Genomic DNA, 24,568 nt, shown 5'->3' with positions numbered 1-24,568 from the left:
CAGCACAGTGTGTACACAAATAGAATTTTACAGAAACATTTACAAGTTCTGTCAAACAGGGATGAAACAACTATCCTGTTTTTCTATCACTAACTAGTCAAGGGTTGATTTCACAGTTTTTGAAATGCTCATTGTTTCATTTTGGGAAAAACAGGAAAACCACCCTCTACATAGACAAACATACAGGCGCACGTTCTATGACGCCTAAATTGTCCAGATCATGTCTGAACTAACATCACGTGTTGTGTGTGTGCATGTGTTTTAGTCCTAGTTCAGGATTGGTGTGTAAAACCCAGCTGGGTCAAAAGGGGCCTAAGCCTTTAAATCCTCACGGCTGGTTTGGCTCGCACACACACACACACACACACACACACACACACACAGAGGCTACGATGAAGTGTGTTTGTCCAAAATGCTCAAAGTGACCATCGGCTGTTTTCTTATAGACTTCAACCAGAGCAGAATTGGGTAAGGGTTGAAATGCTGTCTGCGCTAACCTCTAACACAATCACTAAACATACACAGGCACACACACTCAGACACACTCATGGATGTATAGTCTGAATGTTGCCATGGAAGTCTGAGATTTAAACAAGTGGGATTAAATGGTAATACGGTCTTAATGAGATTTAGTCTAATTAACTTTAGTTTTACTTCTATGCCAAGCTTATCCCATCATTTGTGTGTGTGAGAGCGTGTGTGTGTGTGTGTGTGTGTGTGTGTGTGGCTGATTGTTTGATCATACCATGAGAAGCACATTTCTAAAATGTCACCTAAACCACTAGGATACATATTATTAACCTGTAATTTACTCATCTGGTACTCAACCTTCACAACCACACCACGCTGGCTACATCCAAAGTTTCGCACTAACATGTCATGTAGTAAGCTAAAACAGTATGGGAGACGTCCAATACCTTAGTATGAGACCAATAGTATGCAAAATACTCACTGTTTCTGGTGAAATAATACAGTATGCAAACACTGGACCCTGTGCCTGTAAAAATATCCCACAATGCAATGTGGTAATGACAGCGTTCATAGCACACAGTGGTGTACAGCCACCAAGACAGCTCTGTGATGTCAGTACGCTTCAGCATAAGTGTGACTATAAGATGTCACTTTGCTAGGTGTAAAATATATATTTTTAATTATTTTTAAATTGCTGTTTGAGCTGACTTTAGCCCAGGTTACCATGGTTACACGTCTCCAACCTGCAAGGAGGCTCTCAGGAAGTGACATGGTAATTACAGCTCAGTGCATACGCAAACATACATACTACTGTTAATTCAAACAATAGTGTGTCAAACTTTAGCACACATAATGAGTATGTAGTGTATACATAGTGAGCTATTTTGGACACAGCACTTGTCTTAAACGCTCCCTCAACAATCAGAGAATGATAGGGAAACCATTTTGTATACATCTAGCAGCTAACAGTTGTCATTGCATCACCATGTAACACATTAACATGCCAAATACAAAACGAGAGGTAGAACATTCACGCAAGAAGGCATGGAGGCGGTTCTGATTGCCCATTGATAAACAGAGAAAGATTTTAAAGTGAAGCGCCCCTCCTCAGAAAGGCACACTAGATACCATCTCAGTGAATGAAATGCAGACCAAGATGGAGATGATGTAGTTTTCTGAAGCCAGGCTGTTGATAGCCTTTCAGCTGTGGAAACAGTTGGAGGAAAATTCTGGTTTATTACAACTTGGGTTTTGTTTTTGTAGCCTTGGCAGCATTGATCAAATTGTTCTCGCCAAAGTAATTGCTGAAATCTGGGAACAGGGCAACATCATTGCAACGAACTGGGGCAAGAAACATGCAGAGAGACAATCATACAGAGTGTACACAAACAGTTAGCCAAATTAGAGTTTCTAAACAGCTTCAACTAAACCCAAAGTGAGCACACCTGAAAATGTTGATAACAATCTTTCATTGCACAGGAAAACTTACAGTACAGTGAGACAAAGTTGAAACAGGAAGTCAGTAAACTGTGATGAATCTTTACATTTTACCTACCGCCTTATTTTCTCACCCAAATAAGTCACCACTCATGTATCTTGCCACATATTTTTAGCAGTGTGACTTAAATCCCAGATCTTAGCAACTGGCCAGAAACCATGAAAAGTAAACCTGGGTTTAATAAAACAAGAACTGCAGTTAATTATTCCAGCCTTGTGATGCCTCCACAGTACCTGCATTGCTCAAAACTGCACTGGGACCTGCCAGACCCAGAGGACTCATGCATTCATACCAACGTCTGCTTTCAAGTCAAATCGATACAGTGCATTCGAGAAATGCCTGATGCTGAGGTTTCCAATGATGCATTACAACCCAGGTTACAGCAGACTTCCATTGTGTGGCCGTCCTCTTACTACAGACATATTCTATACTTCATGCAGACTCGGAGCACAGTGGAAATGCATCCCAAAGTGTTCAAGGAAAGAAATCATCATCCCATCTGTTTCAGCCTCATCATCAGTCTGCCTGTTTGTTTGTTTTTTGTTTGTTTGTTTGTTTTCAGCTTTTCAGTTTGAATCACAGATGTGTTTTACAGTGTTTGATGGGGTTGATGATGATTTTGAACTTGAGCTGTGGGTTTCTTTTCCTTTTAATGTCATTGTGTTTCTTTTGTCACTGTGTCTCCATATGTTGTCCATGTATGTTTGGTTCTGTCCTCATCATGACAACCCTTCCCTGCCAGCAGAAGGTAAACAGAGGCGTTCTCACAACGCTGGTCTGCCTGTAGCTCTTCCTTCAGCTCCTTTTTCTTTCTCTTTCCTCCTTCCCTGTTTCCCTCTAGCACTGAGTTATTATCACTCTAATGCACTGAGGAGATTGAAGTTGAGTGTGTGTGTGTGTGTGTGTTTGTGTGTGTGTGTGTGTGTGCCTTTGTTTGCTGCATGGGGAGCACTCTGGGAAGAGAAAAGGGGATTGGACAGACAAACAAGGGACAAAGGAAGGAGGATTTTTTTTTATGTTCCCAGAGTGATGCAGAGAGCGAGCAGCACGTAAAGCCTTTGTGGCCGTGGCTGTCCAGATTATCCTGCTTAATGACGCTGGCGAGAGAAGCAGCATGGCAACGCTGTGAGCACAGCAGGAGGACCTGAAACTGCACATAACACAGCATCCTCCTCATATAACCTTAGTGTTATATGGAACATGACTGATAAGTGTGTGCATCATTTATGCTACTATGTCATATCACCATGGCAGAATAATGCCATGCAGTCATATATGGCCACTGCATAAAGCCATATATGAAAACATAACCCTTCATTATTCTTATTGGCTTTTTAAAACATTTTAACAGCTCTCCGACTGTGTATGAGTTTAACAAACGCTAATCAACAAAATCAAGCGACATCTACTCACTCATCTAAACTATCCAGCAGCTTGTCAGCTGTCTTTGTGTGAAAATATTGAGATGAATTGTCATGTCAAACTCTCTCTACACTTGATAACTAGATTAGATTACTTGTTTACTTTAGAAATTTAAAAATGAAGTCATCAACATTGTGGTTTTCAACACTAAAGTCAGTCTATAAAGGCTTGTGGCAAATGCTCAAATGAAAGCTGCCATGCTTCGTGAGGCTGTGTGCACTAGGTAAGAGAAATCCATATGCATGCCATGTACTGTAAGAAGAGACTGTTAGATCCCATAAATATGCATTGGAGTTGCACTGAAGCTTAATTTAGCAGCACACACACAGAGCAAAATGCTTTGTGGTTAGCTTATTACTCAGTAAATCAATATTACCTGCAGTGTCTAATGCTGCCATTAGCTGCTCTATTGGTGACTGTAAATGGGCTGCTGTTCCCAGTTTGACCTGCTGGTGGAGCTGTTCCAGGATGAGGAGAAAGCCACCAGCCCCACTGGTCAGGTCCCCGGCACTGGAGGCCGGACCCGCCTCAGCATCAAACCTGACAAGGGTCGAGATAAGAGCAGCAAGGAGCACAAGAAGACTGTCGGCTGCCAGGTTAATATCTCTCTCCAGTGTTTTGTTCTGTGGACTGATGCAGTTACATACCTGCATGATCAGTGTAGGTGTTAACACAGGGGCTCAGTCCAATCTAATGAGATCAGATCCGGTGTATTTTGGTAGATATCAGATCACATTGAACATGTATTGTTTATTTTATGTTCAAGTGGCTAATGGGACAGCAATTTTTGAAATTGTGTATTGAGCAAAGGCTGCAATGTAATCTCCAGGGCCGATAGCGAACCGTCACTGTACGTCCACTAAAAGTGCTTGTTTTTGACACTGACTGGCTTAGATTATTGTTATAAATAAAATATTTCGTCTTTACATTTTGCTTGATGCGGTCTGTTTGTTATTGTGTCTAACAGAGTCACAAGGAGAAGTCTTATTCTGAAGTCTTGTGAGGTGAATTGCTGCAGGAAGACAGTAACAAACAGGATTAAGCAAAAGAAATGTTTCATTTCTCTGTCCTGTCCATAATGTTGTCAGACACTATAATTACAATCGGAGCCTGTCACCGGCAAAAAGAAACACTTTCATTTGACGTACGCTGACAGTTTGCTGTTGCCCTGAGTGGTTATTTTGCAGCCTGTTTCACTGCTGCCACCTGCAGCATCAATTTTAAAAAATTGTTGTTCCCATTAGTCACTTAGACACTAAAACGTTGGAAAATAGGGTCCAGACTGAAAAAATACCAAAGTTACCTTTAATTTTGTTGTGAGTTATAAGGGATATCAATTATTTCTAATTCTCTATAGAATCAAAGTACATTATCTCTATTTAATTATTAATTATTTTTGTTGGTTTGTTTTTTGCATTTTACACTACAAAAGAAATGATGATGATGATGATGATTGTGCTCCCGTATAGTTTCGTAACTCTCTGCAAATGCTGATGGAGACTTTGAACGCAACCACTCCACACTACGTTCGTTGCATCAAACCCAATGACTTCAAGTTGGCCTTCTCGTGAGTCGTCCTCTTCTCTGTTTATGAAAAACTCTTCAGCATATTTCAACTATATTGTTATTCTGGGGGAGTATGGTACAATTGTTTTTATGTTTTTATGCACTCTAAAGGTATTCATATTCTCTAGACCACCATCTTAGCTCAGGTGTACTTTATGGCAGCCATATTGATTTTGGTTCTTTTTTGTTGGCAGATTTGATCCTAAACGTGCAGTGCAGCAGCTCAGAGCCTGCGGTGTCCTGGAAACCATCCGCATCTCTGCTGCTGGATTCCCGTCCAGGTACTGATGCATCCCTGCAACACTGCTACTGCTCTCTTGTTGTCTCCTTGAAGTTTTTTTTAAGTTTCTAAGCACAAGGCAAATGAAATTTGACCCTGTAGTTAAGAACCTGCTATGCATACATTATGTGTGAATACATCCTTACAACAATGCAGCCAGCTCAGTGCAGAATCGATTTGATCTGTGTCTTTATTATCTATCATTAGCCAATTTGCTCAGCTGATTAGTTTTATCCCTGTAGAGGATATTGTTTTGTCTGGTCTCCTCCTCGCATTGGAGACGCATATAACATTGTTTATACAAGATTTTTTGGAGCATCATGTAAAGAAAGGAATAGAAAAAGTGTTAATTTAGGATTTTAGTCAGGATGAGTTACCTCACAGGAACATATCAGAATGTTTTTTACAACCTGACACCACAAACATTCACTGCATTATGTGTCAGTGAGTATTTCTTTTAAGCCAAACAAAGCAAACCTGTTTCCCCCTGTTTGCACATTTACTTTGGTAAAAATGAACATGCTTTAACAAACAGTAAAGTATCTGATGTTTAGGTCATGGCAGTCCTCTAACTGTTTTTCTGTGTGTGTGTCTCAGATGGACGTACCAGGAGTTCTTCAGCCGTTACAGAGTGCTGATGAAGCAGAAAGACGTGTTACCTGACAAGAAGCTGACTTGCAGAAATGTTCTGGAGATGCTGGTGCAGGTCGGACTACGTTTCCTGTTTTTTTTTTCTTGAAAAATGACAGCTTTCCATTGCCTGATGCATAAAGATCTTGAATGGACTCAAGTTGTTTTGCCCCTTTCCCCCTCTGTGCAAACCCACTAGTGAAGGTTCCACACAGTGCATCTGTCCCTTTTTGTCCATCTAATCACTGTCTTACTCCTGATCTCTGCTCCTGTCTCCCCTCAGGACCACGATAAATACCAGTTTGGTAAGACCAAGATCTTCTTCAGGGCTGGCCAGGTCGCGTACCTGGAGAAGTTGAGAGCAGAGAAGTTGCGAGCTGCCTGCATTCGCATCCAGAAAACCATCCGCTGCTGGCTAGCACGCAAGAAGTATCTGCGCAAGCGCAGCGCTGCCATCACCATCCAGAGGTTCACCAGAGGATACCAGGCTCGCTGGTGAGTGAGCTAAACCTGATATTCACCTCTCTTTGGCCATTCAACCAGAACAATCACATGCAAAGACATTTGACTCCCTTTGATAAACTGTGTTTGTTCTGTAAGACAGTGTTGGTTAAAACAATTTAGTTTGAGTATTACTGCTGTTAAAAAGTCAAAGGCTGAAATAAGCAAGGTCAAAAGTTATATTAGAATGTTAAATACATGTAAGTTGAGACATGTGTATCTTGGGTCTCCTCAGCTTGGCCAAGTTCATGCGTCGCACGCAGGCGGCCACCATCATCCAGAAGTACCAGAGGATGTACGTGGAGAGGAAACGCTACAGGCAGAAGCAGGCTGCTGCCCTGGTCATGCAGACGATCCTCAGAGCTTACATGGCCCGGCAGAAGTACCAGGCGGTAAGACACACATCACAAAATGCTCCAAATATATAATTCATCCTAACATTTCCCTCTGTTATTAAGTCCTGAGATCCAGCTTAAGATCTAGCAATAAAAAAATACCGTTGTCTGTCACTTATGGGGAAGAAACACACTGAGTGAAAATATTGCAGAAAGAAATTTTCAGCTTGTAGTAAAATCTGAAGATATTTATACCCACATGCTCTCATCTCTCTCTTCCTCTGCTTTATTGTGTGTGTGTGTGTCTGTAGTTACTGCGGGAGCACAAGGTGGTGATCATTCAGAAGCGCGTTCGTGGCTGGTTGGCTCGGTGCTGGTACAAGCGCTGCCTCGTCTCCATCGTCTACCTGCAGTGCTGCATCCGCAGGATGAGGGCCAGACGCGAGCTGAAGAAGCTGAAGATCGAGGCTCGCTCAGTGGAGCACTTCAAGAAGCTCAACAAAGGCATGGAGAACAAGATCATGCAGCTGCAGAGGAAAATCGACGAGCAGGTGAGTTGCCCTGTTTTCTCCATTTTTGTTTTCAGTCCTCTTGTATTGATTCTTACTTGTAATTTGTGTGTTTGACTTTTCTTTGTCCTGTTCCTCCAGACCAAGGACAACAGGTCAATGCACGAGAAGCTAAACGGTCTGGAGACTTCATACACAGCAGAGAACGAGCGGATGCGTGGCGAGCTGAATCGGCTGCGTGGGGTGGAGGAGGATGCCAAGAACAAAGGCAGCCAGGTGACATCGCTGCTGGAGGAGCTGGAGAAGCTGAGGAAGGAGCTGAGCTCCACACAGAAGGAGAAGAAGACCATCGAAGACTGGGCGCAAACCTACAGGGACGAAATGGAGAAAGTAAGATGTCCACTTAACCTGCAGTTGTCCTGATCCTCCATCTCCCTCTGCATGGTGCACATATAGTAGTGTTGTCTTCTTTACTACAGTAGATGTTTTTGTCTTCGTCCTAGTTCTTGTTGTGGATTGGAGATGTCTCCTTAGATGTCGGTTCTGTATTTGAACAATTTTAGTAAATTGGAGGTTTTGAATTTCAAGGAACGTTTTTGCAGAAGCGGAATTAAAAAAACAAGTGGATATTTTACTCTCTTTACAGGGACAGTTCACCCCAAAATCAAAAATACATACTTTTTATTGTACCTGTAGTGCTGTCTATTAGTCTAGATTGTTCTGGTGTGAGTTGCCGAGTGCCATCTAGTTCCATTATATTGGAGAGAGGGCAGACATCTCTACAGCAGATATCTCCCGGCAACTCACACCAAAACAATCCAGATTGATAAATAGCACTACAAGTAAGAGGAAAAATATACATGTTTGATTTTCAGGTGAACTGTCCCTTTAAAACCTCCTCTGTCTTCCCTCTACCTCTTAGTGAGACTGTGGCTGTCAAAAATCCCATTATTAGTTTAAAACCAAGTTCAACAGAAATTGCTCCTCCCATAGTTCCCTGGAAGTATGTATATCACAAAATGCACATTGTGTAAATATGGATATTGGCACCAGAGGAAAACAGTTTTTCCCCGATTCAGGAGCCAGAGCGAACCAGTGTGAGAAGGGCACGTGGTGGGCTCAGGGGGCAGTGTTGCTTTGGGTCAGGTGAGCACAGGAGATAGAGTAGTGTGATAGTGAGGTACTGAACTGTGTTTGTGTGTGTGTGTGTGTGTGTGTGTGTGTATTCTTTGTTTTTACCAGCAGTATTTTGGCTTTTCTCTTCAAATAATCCTGGAGATTTGTCTAAATAAGAAGCGCTGGTTTTGAGAGTTAGGAGTTCAAGTAACATGTTAGATGATAGAAGTGCAAATTAAATGGATCAGTCACATTTAGTTGTGGAGCACTGCACTGAGAATTTCACATTAAAGATGCTGACAGTCACCTGCTGTACACAACATGTAATGTTTGTGTGTGTTTGTGTAGATGGTCTCGGAGCTGAAGGATCAGAATGGCTCGCTGAAGAAGGAGAAGGACGACTTGAACAGGTTGATTCAGGAACAGAGTCAGCAGATGACAGGTACACAAACATCTCCACATAAATCATCCATCTAGTCATGCAGAAGTATATTATTGTCTCCTTAAACATACATTATGTTTCCTTCTTTCTTTTGACTTCTCCTTCTGCATCTTTTGTCCCATCAGAGAAAATGGCCCGTGCTATAGCAGAGGAGACTCAGCAGCTAGAAACAGATCTGAACGAGGAGCGATCTCGCTACCAGAATCTCCTGACAGAACACCTTCGCCTCGAGGAGAAATACGACGACCTCAAAGAAGAGATGGTTTCCTCGGTGAGGAACACATGGATACACACAGTCAATACTTATGAGAGTTTTACCTTACTTATGAACATAATTAGACACCATTTTAGTTTCACTCAACTTGTTAAAATTAAGATTTGCTGGTTAGTAATATTCAACACTGAGCTGAACTTATCATCTGAAGGTGCAGCAAGGAGAGCTTGAGTCTGTCATTTTTAAAGTTTAAAGGCTTATTTTCTCTCATCTGTAGAACGTCTCCAAGCCTGGCCACAGGAGAACAGATTCCACCCACAGCAGCAACGAATCAGAGTACACCTGCAACTCAGAGTACGCCGAATTGGAAGAAGGTTCCCGTGCCGCAGAAGTAAGAATTCATTTAATAAAAGGAAAAATGCAGAGACGTGGTTTCTACTGTTGCAAAATCTGTTAAAATGACCTTTTAATCTAAACATTGCTATATAAGTACTTTTCACAGGGCTTAAGCTCTGTCCTAACAGTTCTTTGTCGTGCAGGATGTCACACGAGGAATCGACACCTCGTTGACCCTCAAGCTGCAGAAACGTCTCACAGAACTGGAGCAAGAAAAGCAGTCGCTGCGCAACGAGCTGGAAAACAAAGAGGACCAGTTCCAGCGGGCTAGAGCCAGGGTACTGACCCCACACTCTGACACATAACACTTTATCAACAAATGATGAAACATTTGGTAGCACTTTACAGTACAACACAGTAATAGTGAGGTAATGAAGAGGTAATAAGTAATATCATGTAATTACCAAAGTAATAACCAGATAATTACTTGGTATTACTAGTAATGAATATCTGGGTAATATTAGACTAAAAGTTATGTATTAAGGTTTATCTCCAGGATTTCGCGGGAAGGTTTTTAGGATTGTAACGGCCTGAAATGCCTGATTTAATGGGGTTGCTGGATGATGTTTAAAGACCTTGTGTTTCAATGAAATTGAAAAAGTTGAAATTGCAAAAATAGTTGTGATGCAATCTCAGATTGGGAGCCAGTGTTGTCAGTGTTTCCCACAGAATTAGAATCTATACAAGATAGTGGTGCGCTCCCTCCTGCTGTCTCTGACTGGTTAGCATGAGCTAACACAGCAGTGGGGGCCAGCATCCAACAGCAAGCCATTAAACCATCCCAGCAATCTCACATTGACACAGCGCGACTCTGTTGTTAAACCTGTCACTAAGCGTTTGATAACATTAGCTGTGTGATGCTAACAGTTAGAGCTGTTACTGTGTGTGTTTGACTCACCTTTTCTCTAATCAAACCATGTTCTTATTCAGCCTTATTCATCGCCACGTTTTCTTTTGGTTTCAGGATGACGCAGAGTTTAAAAAGGCTCGTGGGGCAGAGCTGGAGTATGAGTCCCTGAAAGTAAGTTACCAGATAAGAGTAAAATAGAAATGTAACACTAGCACATGCTCTCTCACTGTTTCCAGAGAATAACTTGACCCAAAGCCAGATAACTTCTCTTATTACAGTAATTCATGCCATAGCTTCAGAAAGCCTCATTAGCCACTCGTGTCTTTAACTATGACCCCCTGACACTGATTTCTTTTTTCACTTTTTCAGCGTCAGGAGCTGGAGTCAGAAAACAAGAAGCTGAAACATAACCTGGCGGAGATTAGGCAAAGCCTGCTGGGTAACGCAGCTACAAACGCCGGGGCCCCGGGCTCCCCTGCTTACAAGGTGCTCTTGGAGCAGCTCAACTCCTCCTGCGAAGAGCTGGAGGTCCGCAAGGAGGAGGTGCTGATCCTGCGCTCCCAGCTGGTCAGTCAGAAGGAAGCCATGCACCACAAGGTAGAGGAACATTCCACTGTCTGTTTTGTCAGTGTTCCTAGAAGGAAAGTACATCGACCACTGTTGTTGTTGTTTCACAAATTGAAGCGAGATTTAGGTGGATGGTACCCTGTTTGTTTGCATCCACCATCTTACATTTGTGTATTATGTTTTCACCCGTGTCTGCTTCTCTGTTTGTCTGTTTGTTAGCACAATATCCCAAAAAAAGACAAAGGGATCGGGGCAAATCTTTGAAAGCCTAAAGATGACTTTATTTTGCCTGTGATCCTAATCTCAGATTTCCACCTTGAAAAACACCCTGAAATCTAAGACTCCCTTTTTAACTTATAGAGTTCCAGTATGTAGGATTTAAGAGGATATATTGGCACAAATGGAATATAATATAATCTAATAAATATACTCATCCTAGTATAATGACCTGAAAACAAGAATCGTGTTTGCAGAATGAGCCGTCACCATGTTGTGCTGCAAAGTTTTTACAGTAGCCCAAAACAGACAAACCAAACACTGGCTCTAGATGGGGCTATTAGTGTTTTTGTGTCGACCACTATAAATAAATTCCCATCGGCAACAAGCTGGAAAAAGACAGATTTTGGTCATTTGTAACTTGAAAATGGTTTTAATTCATTCATTTTTAGCTGGAATTTTCAGCTGGTTGCAGTCTGCAAACCTCACCGCTAGATGCCACTAAATCTCCCTAAACCTTACACACTGGACCTTTAAACTGTATCAAAAATTTGTTGAAAATTTTCAATGAAAAATTTGCATCTTAATGACAGAAGATGACTTAAACATTACTTGATTGACATTTGAACTCAAGCTGGTCATTGATTTCGATCAAAATTATAGTTAACTCCCATTGTTGTTCACACTGTATGTAGCTATTTTTTTTCACTGCACCATCAGTGTGTCTAACTCCTGTCTCCACCTTCTCTCCTCCATCCATGCTTTCCCACAGGATGAGAAGGTACAGTTAAAAAAAAACCTGCATCATGCATGAGTGTTTGACACTTTTTTTTCACAGTTTGTCCTGCATGTAAAACCTCCCTAGGTAAGAAATCTGATCCAGCAGTCAGTTGTATATGTAATCTCGGTGACAGTAAACATGAGGACCGCTCAGTTTGCTCCGTGTTCATTGGGAACAAGTGCAGCTCTCATCACCACTGGTAGAAAAAATGTTAGGATAGTTTAAAATATACCCTTAGATGCTCAAAACAGCTGTATTTCTGTTGGAGGTTTTTCTTATTTTTCCCTAGCAGCTGCTGAAATATAGTTCCTACTTGGTTCCAGAACAATTAGAGGGTTACAAAGAGAGTTTAGAGAAAGAAAAAAATTTCATAACCTCAACAGTTAGCTTAATGTTTTAGTTCCAGTACCCAAAAATAAAAGAATAATTGCATTGCTTTCTTCAATTCAAGTTCTCTGGGGAATGTGGAAAACCATTAACTCAGTTTAAGTAAAGAGAGCAGGCTGAGGGAAAGTGGTTACAACAAGACTCCTGGAAGTCTTTGAATATCAAATTAAAGATAAGTAACAGCATGAGAACATTCAAGGGTGAATTTTCCCTCTGAAGTATGACAGCAGCGTGCACTAGAAGCACAACAGGAGACCAAATTATGGTCAAATGTGGAACCCAGACTTAAAAAGCATGTGAGCGCAGCATTGACCTTTAACCACAGAAGGAAATACAAGATCAGCATTCTTACTTCAGAGGAATACCTCACTCCAAGACCATCCATCTGTTTATCAATGACTCACTCAGAATTCGTGAAGAAAATGTTCTTCTCGCTTGCTCAATGGTGAACAAAGAATCCAAAAATAGAGAAAGAAATTCTTGATGAATTGAAGTCAAAACTATACAAAACATCTGTTTACAAATTCTCACACAACAATAATATAGCAATATAATCCAAGTCTCCTTTATTCTGTTGTATGCTCGGTACTTCCCAATGTTACTTCAATTCATGAAGAATTTTTTCTGTTTTTGGATTCTTTGTTCACTGTGCATGCAAGGAAAAACAAAAGTTTTCTTCACAAATTTAACGTAACACAGGATGAGTGATTGATCATTTGGGGTTGTCGTATTCCTTAGAAAGGCTTTACAAACTGTCCTCTCTATTTTAATTGTCTCATCTGTCTCCTCCTTTGTCTGTGTGGATGCGTTTAAGGACTGTTTGTCAGTAAAAGTCAGAGTGCTGCTCAGTGGCCATTTAACAGCAGCCAGTTTGCATTTATCCTTGTAAACACTGTAATACATTTACAAACTCAGGATGGAGGTACCTGAAAACCCTCAGCATGTTGAATTTGAAATTGCAGCACAGATTTTTGATAACATGACAATCATTTTGAAATTAGGTGTACTTAAGTTTAGTTCTCCTTTTTTCAAAATGCAGATGTAATTGACTGCACTCAGTTTGATAAATGTGCATTCAGAGCACAACATTTAAATTCAGAACATAATGTTTGAATTTATTTGAATGCTCAATTAATGGTGCAGCTCTAAAGCACTGCGTGATCATGGGGCTAATGTACAGTGCTGGGCTTTGGTGTTGAATTATTTATGTTGTTGAGGAACCCACTGAAGAAATAAACTTTGCGACAGATTGTCTGCTGCATTATACTGCAGCCACACAGATATTCTGGTGTCTATTGTCAAGCTTTCAAGTTAATAAATGAGCCCAGTCTTCATATCAAACTGTCACACAGCAGTCTCATGAACCCTGCTCAGACATTTTGATCACAAATGACCTTAAACTCCTGTTACTTATCAGCTGGTGCTCAGCACCTCTTGTCTCTTGCAAGCTAGAAAAAGACACCACCTCTGTGAAGTGACGTTCCCTGTAGATAGACGGCTGCTTGATGGCTTGTCACAGTTTCAGCATGAGGCTCCAACTGGCTGATGATTGTCAGTGAGTGAAAGGACAGCTGCAGCCAGCAGCTACAGTGATGCTGGCAGGGAGTCAACAGCACACATGCTGAGTTGCTGACTGCCCACAGCAGTGTGAACTCACAATCATGACACCATTGACTCGCTTGTCTTTATTCACACCCCTAGACTGTACGAAAGTGGTTCATACAGTTGTAGCAACCAGTATATTCTTTTAAATGTGGTGTTAACTCCCCTTTATCCCTCTTTTCTTGTTCACCTTTCTCTAGGAGACCATGACTGAGCCTTCTGTCTTCGCTGAGGACGTGTCCAAACTGAAGGACGCTGATGAACTCAAACAAGCTTACATAGGCCTCAAAGACACCAACAGGTATAACCTTATACAACACATTATAGGTTTAATATGTTTAAATACCAGAATTTTCCATCACAAGAGCATGTGTGTTTGTCTAATTTGTTTGTGATTGTTTTTTTTAATAACTCATAGTATGTAAGAAGCAGCTGGCCCCCAGGTATTTTCACATTATGATATTCAGCCCCTACTTAAAAAAGTTTGGACACCCCTGTGTTTAAGAAACAGCCCCTCAGAACAACAGGCGTTTGTTTTCAGGATAACAGGCTGCTATACAAATGGGCTTTCGGTTTAGTGGTACAGTTTTTGGACTAATAGAGCTTCAGAAAAATAGGCAGCCGGAACAATGAGCAGTCCCCATCAGGGGTACAGCTACAGCGGCCTTCTGTAGTTTCAAATATGGTCTGAAAAATCCACTGAGAAGTCTGGAAATACAAGCCTGGAAAAGTCAGGGATTGTGAAATGGACAATGTGTAGGAACCGATCTGTCTTGTTCCATTAATATTACCATGATGTTTGTGTAAGAAATGTGTGTATGTCTTTGTGAACACTGCCTTGTCCTGTGCAGATCTCCTAGGTTCATGCGTAAGCCGTTGGAAGTCAATGATCTCCTGAGTAGGCTGAGGTAACCAGTGAGACGTGGCCTATGCATCATGGGACAGAGCATGCATGGCCACGCTGATGCTAAACCGGGTTGATTAATGTCACAAATGATTGATATTACCCAAGCTGAAACAGCTGACTCTACGTCATAGAGTCGATGATGACAGCTTTGGTAGCTTTGTGTGGCGTTTTCTGGCCTAACAGCATGTCGAGTAATGTAGCAGCTCTAGCTACAGTTCAGGTTTTACTCATGCTCTAACAGACTGCTTTCAGCAGTGTTTGAAGTCAAGGAATGTGTGTTTGGCTTTGGAGTTTCGGACTCATAGGACTGCATGGGATTTAATGTTCAGCATGAACAAGAGCAGCGTCTTTTAAACTGAAAAGAGTTTCTGTTTTTCCTCAAAACAAAGACACAAGGATGTTTTCAGTGGCTTCAACAGCTCCGATCTGTTTGTGGAGATGCTACAGAGCTACATATCTACAGTGCGGTGTTTACAACATGTGCAGCATGAAAGCATGTAAAATGTCTGAGCTAGAGAGGCTCATATGTTCTTCAGCTGTAGGTTATTAACACATAGATATGCAACACGACTTCCTCACACAGTGACTGTTCAGCAGTGATAGTTGGATGCTGTCGTAGGAGGCCTCCCGTCTCAGCTTCATGGAATGACTTCAGCATAAACCCTGCATGAATGCCCACTTATTTTCTTTGTTTGTTGAAGCAGAGATGCACAGTGCACTTTCAAGGAAGTAAATGTCTCTACACAGAAATATTTTTGCAAGGACCCATCATGTTGTCAAAGTGTTTGCTCCATTTTTAATTATTTCATGTCATCGGTCTCAAAATGCTGCACACATGCGCTATCATGATGTCAGAGTGAATACACACTTGATATAATACACAGCAGGTAGCTAACAGCGGACGTCTTCTCTGTTTCTAAACAACAACGTTTTTCCCAATTTAATTAAAGTAACAGTGTTGAGGGAACTCTTCACACTGTTGCTCATCTGAGTTGCCCAAAAAGTTGCCCTGTGCATCACTGCTGTCATCCCTCTGTTACTCCCATGTTACTCCCTGTGCTGCTTGTGACCTTCTTTGTTCACACACTGACGCAAGTGAAGAATATTTAGTGCACACCAGGCTACACTAAGACAACAGACACCCCCACTCTCACAGTCAGCAGTGCAGTGAAGCAGAAAATATGAGTCACATGGTATTAGCATAATTAAACAGCACTGTTTCAGTTTTGGAAGTAATTAAATTACAGATAGATTTAGATCACAGTATGAATCCTAATTGTAAAAACAGTTTACACTTGCATAGTTAAACCAAATGAATTAAGAGCAACCAAAAGACAGACAGAAGTCTCAAACTCCAGATAATATAGCTTCAAACTGGACACTGTTTTTATGTGCACACATGTAGATAGATAGGCATATTCTTGTTGTCTTGCACACCTCTCCCCTGCCCAACCATTCCGCATTTTCTTTTTGTTATTGTGTTGTTCATGTTCCTTTTGTGTTGTGTGTCGGTCAGATCTGCCGCTCCAGACTTCCATAAGCTGAATGAGGATGGAGAGCTGTGGCTGGTTAATCAGGGCTTAAAGGAAACCATCAGGTGTAACTGTGTTTTAAACACCAGTGTCATTTTTGAGCATGATACGTTTGTCTTTTCAGAGGAAAGGATGTGTGCTGCTGTTTTTCTTCATTCGCCTCTTTTCTTTCTCTCTACCAGTCTTTACCAAGTTTTCTCTCACATCTATCTTTCTGTGAATTCTGTCCAGTTTTCGGACATTTAAGACTGCTTGTGATTTGGTTGTTGTGACACTCCTCTAGACTAATAAGAATTTATGAGCTGAATTGCTGCCAAATTCAAAACAGAAAAACATAGATTTTAAAATTAGGACTAACACGTTCCTCTCTCTTTAACAGACATAAACCTTCTTTATGTTAAATATTGCCCTGGCACTCATCAGATGGGCTTTACGACGGTAGATGACAGTGATTAAGTTTGGTGTTGTGCTATAGAGTTAGCGAATCATGTAGCCTAATTGTGTACTTTCAATATTTTTGGCTCAACAGAAAATGTATTCCTTTTTTTGTCACACACAGGATTGTGTGCTCTTAAAAAGGATTTAAAAACTCCCACAGATGTTGCATGAGTTATAGTAATTTATACAAGGTTTTGGTTTGATTGTCTGTGTAACATAGTGCAGCAGAACTTGTCTTCATCCTGTCACTAACCTTGTGTTGCTCACTTATGACAGTCCGTTAAGTAAGTGTTACAAACATATTATTTTAATATTCACTGCAGAGCTCGCTTCAAAGAGTGTTCGCAATGTATTATGCTGCGTCCTCATGGAATCAGGGACACGGTAGATGGAAAACCGAATGTCATTTTAGTTGATGAGAGCAGGACGGAAAATTAGGTAAGGCTGGTAGAGAATACCAGCGCAGGTAACAGTAGACGGCATTCCTATTCAAAGTTAAAATATTTAAAATGTTTGCCATCCTCCACGACAGAATATACAGCTGATGTTACGCAGCTCCCTAACACAAGGTGAAAACAGGGGCGATCTGGACAATACCTGGGAAAATACATAAAATGATAAACACAAAATTATTTTTTTTCATATATTTTATTCTATTATTTTTAAACAGTACGGCATCACATCACAACATATCGTCACACAAACAGTCCTGTTATTCCGTCAGGCTGTTTGTTTTTCCCTGTGCTGTCTGCCGTCTACCTGATTCAGTGTGAACACAGCATTATGCTTTCATGCTGTAATATATGTACAGCTGACTTACTGATGAACAAGGAGTTTAGCCACAGTGAGACAAACTTCTTTGTTCCTGATATTGAAAAACAACCTCCTTGTTCACAAAAACTATTTGATTTCAGTCTGAGCACTCAGGACCTTCAATGCCAAATTTGTCAACTGGTTTTCTTGCTGATGTCTCTTCAAATTACACCATTTATTAGAGAATTAAACTTTCTTGCTGCTTTGGTCATATTAGGTGGAAGTCTTGCTAAATATTGGTGAATTAATTGCCACCTAACTCATATAACTGACTGAGTGTGAAGTTACCAAACTAGTGTGAAGAGATCCATGTACAGTTTGGTAGGCAGGTCCTACCTCCCTCTCAGTAAGAAGCTGAACCTGTATCAGTTCTACCTGCTCCGTTGCTGAGCCTGACCTCTGACCACAGAGTGAGTTCGACTTAATGAGCAGGCAGAATTAAGGAAAGTGTTCAGGGAGGCTGGGCTCTGGGCTGCTGGCAGTGTCTGCACAGCATGCTGCTGTCCTGCGTCACCACGCTGGTGAACGTGTTTGTTCTCTTACTGTTTTTTGTTCTTTCTGTACACACTATAATGCTGATTTCTTTTTCTCTCTTCCTCCCATTTATTCCCTCTCACCTGCCGCACACCTCATCCTTTCATCTCCTGTCTGCCCTCTTTGGCACACCGCCTTCTTTCTTCCTCCCAATCTGGTCTGATCCCCCCATCACAGGTTACTGGAGCACCAGCTGCAGACTCAGAGGAGAAGTTACGATAACGAGGTGGAGTCGTTGCGTGGCGAGCTGCAAAATGTCAAGGAGGAGAATAACCGTCAGCAGCAGCTTTTGGCCCAAAACCTCCAGCTGCCCCCAGAGGCCCGAATCGAAGCCAGTCTGCAACACGAGATTACCCGACTCACCAACGAGAACCTGGTACGCTGCAACACACACACACACACACACACACACACACACACACACACACACACAGATACACACAGGCTGAGGAAGAGTGGTAACTTCAAGTTTAACCCCGGTTTATGTAGGGTGCACATTAAGAAGAGTTTCAGCACATTTAAACATCACACACACAACAGCAAGACAAGATATTACAAGATTGAGGCTTAGAAATGAAATGTTAATTTTACAACAAGTAACGAGGTATCAAAGTAGGAATCAGCTAAATGTTTGTGAAGCCTTTATCCTTTTTGTTTTTCTCCACCTAAACATACATTTTACATTCAGGTCGTTAAATGTAAGCTTTTAGTTTATAACATTGACATTTCAAGTTACAATATACGTGCTCTGGTGAGCTCGGGAATCACATTTTCTCCATTGAGACAGATGTATGGACAAGAGAGTGAAAGTTCAGGGCGCAATGTTATGACGTAGTAGTAGTAGCACCAGCAGTGTGCATACTGCATGCAACAGTACATACTTTTGAAGAGTAGCTGCAGTACCTACTAAAAGTAAAAAGGAAAAAGTTTGTAATTCAGAAAGCAGCTTTTGTGTTGGCAGGGAGCGGTAAATTTCCTGGCATTTTGCTGGTTGCCTTTTAACTGCTCAGTTTTGCTAGACCATATTTACTGTGCAGACATAAAAGTGGTTATTGATTTTATCGTCTAACTCTCCACAAGAAAGCGAGTAACTGTATTTCCCAAAATGTCAAACTGTTACTTTAAAGGTGAAATCTGTAAATCTGTTACACATGTTATGGCCTCCCAGCTGCAGCAAAGAAAGTGATGCTTTGCATCATCACATCTTGTTGTTGTTTATATCGAGCTGTTTAGCAGAGCGAAAAGTCAGAACAACAAAATAACGTGAATGCAAATGTATGATGTATTTAACTGGCGTTGTCAGTCAGGACAGTGTGACCCAATAAATTGATCATCATTTCTGAAGAGCGTGAAGACATGGGCACCATCTCTGACTGTGTAGATATGGCAGGATCACTATTTATGATCGTCCTTCATACAGGTGGCGAATAAGAAGATCACATATTAATGACAATGACTTATTTCAGGTTTAAGGGAGGTGCTGTGTTTTTCTGCAGAGCTTCCAAAGCACATCATTTCTGAATGAGAAATAAAGACTGGTAATAAATCACTCTGCTGCCGTCAAACTAGAATCTGCTCTACATCAACAACACACACATACACACGTTGGTGCTTTTTTATACACAAGCGTTTTGGGTCAGTGGTTTCATTACCACTCGGGCCGTGTGTACAAAAACCTGAAACAGTGTCACACACACACACACACACTCATTTCTGTGTGGATGGTGTCACCTGACAGGAGCTCCTGGCTGAAGACCCCACGGCATCACGAGAGACTCGAGTCATCATTTTACGACGGATGGTTGTATGTAGAGACAGAGCGTGTGTGTGTGTGGGCATGCATGTGTGTTTGCATGTGTTAGAACTAACTGAGGTTTTGTGTTTTGAATGAAGCAGCGCTGAGTGTCACTCTAACTCTCCAAAGCAGCGTCTTCTAACTCACAGCGGAGCAGCTCTGCACCTTTTTCTCGTTTCTAACAGCCAACGAGTCCTAAAACTTCTCTTCCTCTGAAAAAACAATCTGCACAGCAGCTCGCGTCTTGATCTCCTGTTGTTTGTTTGTTTGTTTGATTGTTTGTTTGTTTGCAAGACTTGGCCAACAACTGATTTACAAAAGCTCTGCAGTGTTTCTTTTTACCACCGGAGTGTGACAGTGTGAAGCAGACTTTCCATTTGTCCTCACGATTCTTTCTTGTCTTTCTCTTTTCTTTCTCTTTCTATCACTCCGACCCTCGGCCTGTATCAGGATCTAATGGAGCAGCTGGAGAAGCAGGACCGAACTATCCGCAAGCTCAAGAAGCAGCTGAAGGTTTACTCCAAGAGGATCGGAGAGATGGGAGGTACGGGAAGAATCATCAATCAGCAGAGGCCGCAGAGTCTGTACTATATGTCTTTGGGTGCTACAGTACAGGATGTTGCCTGACTGTCATGTCTTGTGTGTTTCTCCCAGCGGGTCAAACGGAGGGACAGACGTCTCCAGGACAGATGGTGGACGAGCCGATACACCCTGTCAACATTCCCCGCAGGGAGAAAGATTTCCAAGGGATGCTGGAGTATAAGAAGGAGGATGAGCTCAAACTGGTCAAGAACCTGATCCTTGGTAAGAACTAAAGAGAAAGTAACAGCAGGTGGAAAATTAGATAACAAATAGTCATAAAAAATCTAAAAACTTTAAAGAGGTTATTGAGGGATCTTTTGTAAAATATATTTAAAATAAACCAGAATGTAGGTGATGTTAAAATGAACACTTCATTAACAGTCTGAAATCTAAAACCACCTGTAGTAAATATAGCTTTGTATGACAGCAGAAACTTCTCTCTTAATGTTCTCCTCAAGGAGTCACTGAACTCATTCTTCCTCTTGTCTCTCCAGAGCTGAAGCCTCGCGGTGTAGCTGTGAATCTGATCCCAGGTCTGCCAGCCTACATCCTGTTTATGTGTCTAAGACATGCAGACTACGTCAACGATGACCAGAAGGTCCGCACCCTGCTCACGTCAACCATCAACAGTATTAAGAAGATCCTAAAGGTATGTAGACTATGTGTGATTTTTTTGTAATTTGACTCAACGACCCTTTATATGCTGCTTTTTCAGTAATTTTCGGGATGTTTTCCTCGTGGAGTTTGATAGAGTTCGAGTGTGACTGTAACCAACTGGTTTACTGACTACAGTCTGTTTTTCCTCTTCCTGTCAGAAACGAGGAGACGACTTTGAGACGGTCTCCTTCTGGCTGGCTAACACCTGTCGCTTCTTACACTGTCTGAAACAATACAGCGGAGACGAGGTGAGACTGACACATCGCACACAAGCACAGAAACCGTCTCACTCAGATATGTGCAGATTCAAAAAATAGGATTTGTCCTTCCTGACTTATGAGGCAGTTCAGTTATTGGTCTTTGTGTTTTTGTTTCTTCTTGGAAAAAATCTGCCGACCTTTGGGCAGAAAATGTAAAAGATCTAATTAACTGGAGATTGTTATTAGAATTGTTTGTAAAATAAATAAATCAATATTGTTTTGATTGCTTATGGTGTTAGAGTAATAGTGCTGAAAGTTTTAAAGTTTTAATAGAGTTGCTGGGGATTGCTACAACATTAACTTAATGTCTAGGGGACCCAAAATGACAAGAAACGCTGCTGAAACACTTTTAAGTGTAACAATCAATGACATTTATTTACAAGAAAATGATTAACAGAGCTAGACCAACTAATACTGCAGAAATGGAAGCAAATAAGACATCAGGCCTCCAAAGCCAGAATGATAAACAGAAAGCCCACAATAACTCCAAAATATAAACTGACAGATAAATAGACAAATATTTCCTGTCCTTCCACGTGTACAAATTATTTTGTTTTTAATTTTTTTAACTTGTATCTTCGTGTGTCCGTGTGTCTCAGGCCTTCATGAAGCACAACACGTCGAGGCAGAATGAACACTGTCTGTCCAACTTCGACCTGGCAGAGTACAGGCAGGTGATCAGTGACCTGGCCATCCAGATCTACCAGCAGCTGATCAAATGCATGGAGAACATCCTCCAGCCCATGATAGGTGTGTGCGTTCATACAAGCTCATGCTGCTGAGTGTTGTTTGTGTTTACTTATGTTCATGATACAAGTACTTAATAAACGTGTGTGTCCTCCCTGCAGTCTCTGGCATGCTGGAACACGAGACCATCCAGGGCGTGTCGGGGGTGAAGCCCACAGGTCTCCGTAAGCGGACGTCCAGTATCGCTGACGAGGGCACCTACACCCTGGACTCCATCCTGCGGCAGCTCAGCGCCTTCCACTCCACCATGTGCCAGCACGGCACCGATCCCGAGCTCATCAAGCAGGTGGTGAAGCAGCAGTTCTACATCATCGGAGCCGTCACCCTCAACAACCTGCTGCTACGCAAGGACATGTGCTCCTGGAGCAAAGGCATGCAGATCAGGTAGGAGAGTGTGGCTGGTTTGCTTCTTGTATTTTTAGCCTGTGTTTTTGTTGTAACCACTTTAACTTGTGATGTTTGTTTGTGTGTGTGTGCAGGTACAATGTGAGCCAGCTGGAGGAGTGGCTCAGAGACAAAGGTCTGATGATATGTGGAGCCAAGGAAACTCTGGAGCCTCTGATCCAGGCCGCTCAGCTGCTGCAGGTGAAGAAAAAGACTGACGAGGACGCTGAGGCCATCTGCTCCATGTGCCAGGCCCTCACCACTGCTCAGGTAAACTTTCCTGTCATTCATGACACCACATTCAAAGAAACCAGACCAGCTTTTTAATTCATTTGCATCCAACCACAGTCTGATTTAAATCTAAGAAGAACCAGCCACTGTGGGTGAGATGTGTTCAATGTTAAAAGAATGTTTCTGTGTTATGTCTCTTTCAGATTGTGAAGGTCCTGAACCTCTACACTCCAGTCAACGAGTTTGAGGAGAGAGTGTCGGTTGCATTCATACGAACCATACAGGTAATGTACTCCAAATGAATACATCACTGGACATACTTTTTATGTATCTACAATATTAACATAAAGGAAATGAATGCTCCTGGAAAGCCACCTGAAAACACTTTCCAAACTATAGCACAAATAGAATCAAGTGCTGGTAATTTAAATTTGATAGTGAGTGACTTCAACCTCCAGTTGGCAAATTGACAGCACTTTAACGCCCAGGTCACATGATGCATGAGCAGTGTGTGGCAGAACGTCATTTTTTTATTTTTTTTTTTTTTTTCCAATGTCCGAGTCAACAGGTCAGAGCAGCCACACTTCCCGCGTGAGCAGCGCTGCTCAGACGCGGTGTGGCTGCTGCTCAGCTGCAGAACATATAGAAAATAGGAGTGTCACCTATTTTTCTGTGTGATGCACATGGTTTTCAGCAGAAATAGACAGTAAAACTAGTCTTTTAATGATCAGATTGACATCACACAAGCTTTCACTGCATTTTTAATGTCTATATCCGTCATGAAACAGTATCAATATTTCTTTTTAACTCAACCTTACCTGTTTGCGTTTTAAAATAAAAGCTATCTGACAACGTTTCTGATGACAGAATAGCTTCATTCATTAACACAAGGCTTTTTATTGTGAAATATTTCTAGAAACATGTTGTTGACAAAGCAGTGACTTGCACAGCCCCATAAATGAGTGGAGTACCAAGTTTTAATGGTGGAAATACAGTATTTACTGCAGCAGCGCCGCAGCAGCAACGCTATCATTTGTGAACACTGCATGCATGCAAGCTGCAGCAATTCAGCGAGGTAACTGTCATGCACTGCTCACATAGGCAGTGTGCCACTGGAGCAAGACTGTTCATTTTTAATGCTGTAGCCATTTATTTGCATGTCTTGAGCCACTTGCTACAACATTGATGAACCTTTTCTACACTTACCACCATTTTCTTAACAGATCATAGTGTTTTATATATTGTATGTTTTTAATCAAGGTCCAAACAGTCCAATCAGGTCGACAGAAGGTAGAAAAAAAGAATAAGATTTTGTACCAATGTACTTTTCTACCTACCAAGCACATACCGGTTTCCAAACAACAGTTTATGCCATCAGATTGAATGTAGAAAATTACACACATTTTAACTTAAATGAAAGGCAAAACAGTGACTGTCTGGTTGATGGGAAAAAATCTATCAGCAAAGCACTTAAATGTTCAAAAGCACAGGTACAGTCCTTTAAAAAACTGAAACCTTACTAGGTGTTGACTGTCTTCTAAAATTGATTTTCTTTTCTGCAAATGAAGTTTGACTGCATATTAATTCTTTCCATTTCTTGTTTTTCCTTTCAGACTCGTTTGCGAGACCGGTGTGAGAGTCCCCAGTTACTGATGGACACGAAGATGATTTACCCGGTTACCTTCCCATTCAACCCTTCCTCCCTCGCCCTGGAAACCATCCAGATCCCAGGCTCGCTCAACCTTGCTTTCCTTACCCGTGTCTAAACTGAGGCCCCCCACAGGACAGCTCTGAGCCCTGCTGCAATTCTGACATAGTGGCCACAGTTGGAATTGCAAGTCACATGACACTCACTGGCCCAAAAAGACTTTTAGCCATATACAACCATCACAAGAGAAATAAAAA

At 41.6% G+C, this 24,568-nt stretch overlaps 1 protein-coding gene across 2 annotated transcripts in view; it reads left to right on the top strand.

Moving 5' to 3' along the window:
* myo5aa (myosin VAa) overlaps positions 1-24,568 on the top strand; it is a 71,872-nt gene extending 47,304 nt beyond the window's left edge. The window contains exons 15-40 of one of the 2 annotated variants that reach the window (XM_078161026.1): positions 3,832-3,987; positions 4,861-4,958; positions 5,152-5,238; positions 5,835-5,943; positions 6,151-6,362; positions 6,604-6,760; positions 7,015-7,254; positions 7,354-7,602; positions 8,677-8,770; positions 8,896-9,041; positions 9,262-9,375; positions 9,524-9,658; positions 10,345-10,401; positions 10,600-10,827; positions 13,984-14,084; positions 18,185-18,383; positions 19,746-19,811; positions 20,253-20,346; positions 20,457-20,606; positions 20,879-21,033; positions 21,200-21,289; positions 21,901-22,051; positions 22,150-22,432; positions 22,528-22,702; positions 22,867-22,947; positions 24,277-24,568. In XM_078161026.1, coding sequence (XP_078017152.1) covers positions 3,832-3,987; positions 4,861-4,958; positions 5,152-5,238; positions 5,835-5,943; positions 6,151-6,362; positions 6,604-6,760; positions 7,015-7,254; positions 7,354-7,602; positions 8,677-8,770; positions 8,896-9,041; positions 9,262-9,375; positions 9,524-9,658; positions 10,345-10,401; positions 10,600-10,827; positions 13,984-14,084; positions 18,185-18,383; positions 19,746-19,811; positions 20,253-20,346; positions 20,457-20,606; positions 20,879-21,033; positions 21,200-21,289; positions 21,901-22,051; positions 22,150-22,432; positions 22,528-22,702; positions 22,867-22,947; positions 24,277-24,429 — 3,780 coding nt within the window. In that variant the 3' untranslated portion in view covers positions 24,430-24,568. The remainder of the gene's footprint in view (positions 1-3,831; positions 3,988-4,860; positions 4,959-5,151; positions 5,239-5,834; positions 5,944-6,150; positions 6,363-6,603; positions 6,761-7,014; positions 7,255-7,353; positions 7,603-8,676; positions 8,771-8,895; positions 9,042-9,261; positions 9,376-9,523; positions 9,659-10,344; positions 10,402-10,599; positions 10,828-13,983; positions 14,085-18,184; positions 18,384-19,745; positions 19,812-20,252; positions 20,347-20,456; positions 20,607-20,878; positions 21,034-21,199; positions 21,290-21,900; positions 22,052-22,149; positions 22,433-22,527; positions 22,703-22,866; positions 22,948-24,276) is intronic. The other variant, XM_078161027.1, reaches the window with a different exon arrangement.

This window comes from Epinephelus lanceolatus, chromosome 2, assembly GCF_041903045.1.
Source record: "Epinephelus lanceolatus isolate andai-2023 chromosome 2, ASM4190304v1, whole genome shotgun sequence".
Lineage (NCBI taxonomy): Eukaryota > Metazoa > Chordata > Actinopteri > Perciformes > Serranidae > Epinephelus > Epinephelus lanceolatus.
This window is presented reverse-complemented; position numbering and strand designations above follow the sequence as displayed.